This window comes from Monopterus albus, unplaced genomic scaffold (genome assembly GCF_001952655.1).
Source record: "Monopterus albus unplaced genomic scaffold, M_albus_1.0 scaffold271.1, whole genome shotgun sequence".
Lineage (NCBI taxonomy): Eukaryota > Metazoa > Chordata > Actinopteri > Synbranchiformes > Synbranchidae > Monopterus > Monopterus albus.
In genome coordinates this window covers 727787-729252 of record NW_018128151.1, presented here as the reverse complement: position 1 = coordinate 729252, position 1466 = coordinate 727787, and the positions used below count along the sequence as shown (strand labels likewise).

The 1466-nt window shown below is 35.7% G+C and overlaps 1 protein-coding gene across 2 annotated transcripts in view; it reads right to left on the bottom strand.

Moving 5' to 3' along the window:
* Nucleotides 1-1466, bottom strand: part of tnfrsf13b (TNF receptor superfamily member 13B) — a 14790-nt gene that overhangs the window by 5289 nt on the left and 8035 nt on the right. The window contains exon 2 of one of the 2 annotated variants that reach the window (XM_020622035.1): nt 434-574. In XM_020622035.1, coding sequence (XP_020477691.1) covers nt 434-548 — 115 coding nt within the window. In that variant the 5' untranslated portion in view covers nt 549-574. Of the gene's footprint in view, nt 1-433; nt 582-1466 lie in introns of those variants that run through there. The other variant, XM_020622036.1, reaches the window with a different exon arrangement.

Below are 1466 nucleotides of genomic sequence, written 5' to 3'. Positions count from 1 at the left end.
ATTCTTTAGTATATTACTTGTGTGATGTAAAATGTTAACACTGTTATATTCTTTTTTTTAGTATAATATGTGTGTGGGTAGAAGTGAATCATTTACTGCTTGCAAACCAATGATGGTAAGATGATGTCATGGGGTAGGACTGGATAAGTCTGACTTCTTCCTACTCCATTCAAGCATGTACTAGGTATAAGCAAATGGATTGGATTGTGTGTGAAAATGTGTGTTGTTATATCAACTGTTTTATATGCTTGAAAGAATAAATCAAATCAAATCAAATCAAATAGTTAGCAGTCCACTGGGGCAGTGGTAACAGCTTCAGTGTGCAGAGTCACAGAACATTTGAATTTCAGATCCTCTTACAACTATGAATTCAAACTGTGTTTATTCTTTTACCTCTGTCCTTATTTCTGTGTAGACATGAGTGTGTACTCACCACAGTAGCTGGTGCACTTGCTGGGTGCATGTTTTTGCTGGCATACCAAATGACAGGACATGCATGTTTTGATCAAGGCGTCCCAGTGGTGACCATGAGGGCACTTTCCACCCATTGGTGCTGATTCTGATAACCCTCACACTGACAAACACACACAACACACACAAATAGAAAAATAAGTGTAGAAAGAAAGGTTGTCTGTTCAGTGCATATGTAGCATGTATGCACTGTTAAATAATGGAATAAATCATCTTTCAGCCACCTGTATTTTTGGTCTTAAGTGATCCTATTCTGTCGTACTTGTTTAGTGTTTTATTTTTGTCATATTTTTGGTAACACTTTACAATAAGGGTACATTAATTAACTGTACTTAATGCAGTAATAAGCATTAACTAATAGGTAACTAATGCACTTATTAATCATGTACTAATGTTTTTCATGTTAATTAAAGTATTACCTCATACATTATTTAATAGTGTTTAACGACACCGCTAACATTTGTTGATGCAGTAATAAGCATTAACTAAACGTTAAATAATACAATAATAAGCATTGCATTCAACAACTTAAATGTCTCTTGGTAATACTAGTAAATTGTCAATAAAGATATTAACATTTATTTCACGAAGTTCACAGCTTAGCAGTTTCATTAGGAGAAGGCTGTTTTAATGTTCATTTAAGCATAATAACTGTCCACTTACTTGTCCATCCTCCAACCAACGAATTCACTTTGTCCTCGCTCCACGTTCATCTAAGGTGGTATCTTCCAGCTTCTGATTGACTGAACACACATGATGCAGGTATGCAGCAGTGGGCAGGGCATGGATAGTTGGAAAGGATGCACGGTGGTAGCTCTCTATGGCCTGACTTGCCCACCCCTGCTGTATACTGTAAGCATTACTTACTCGTAATTACGCATTTATTAATGCTCTTTAAAAATGTATAACAGTAGTGAGTAACCATTACTTAACCTTTATTAACCATTTGTTAATGCTCTTTGTGACGCTTATTGTAAAGTGGGAACCATATATGC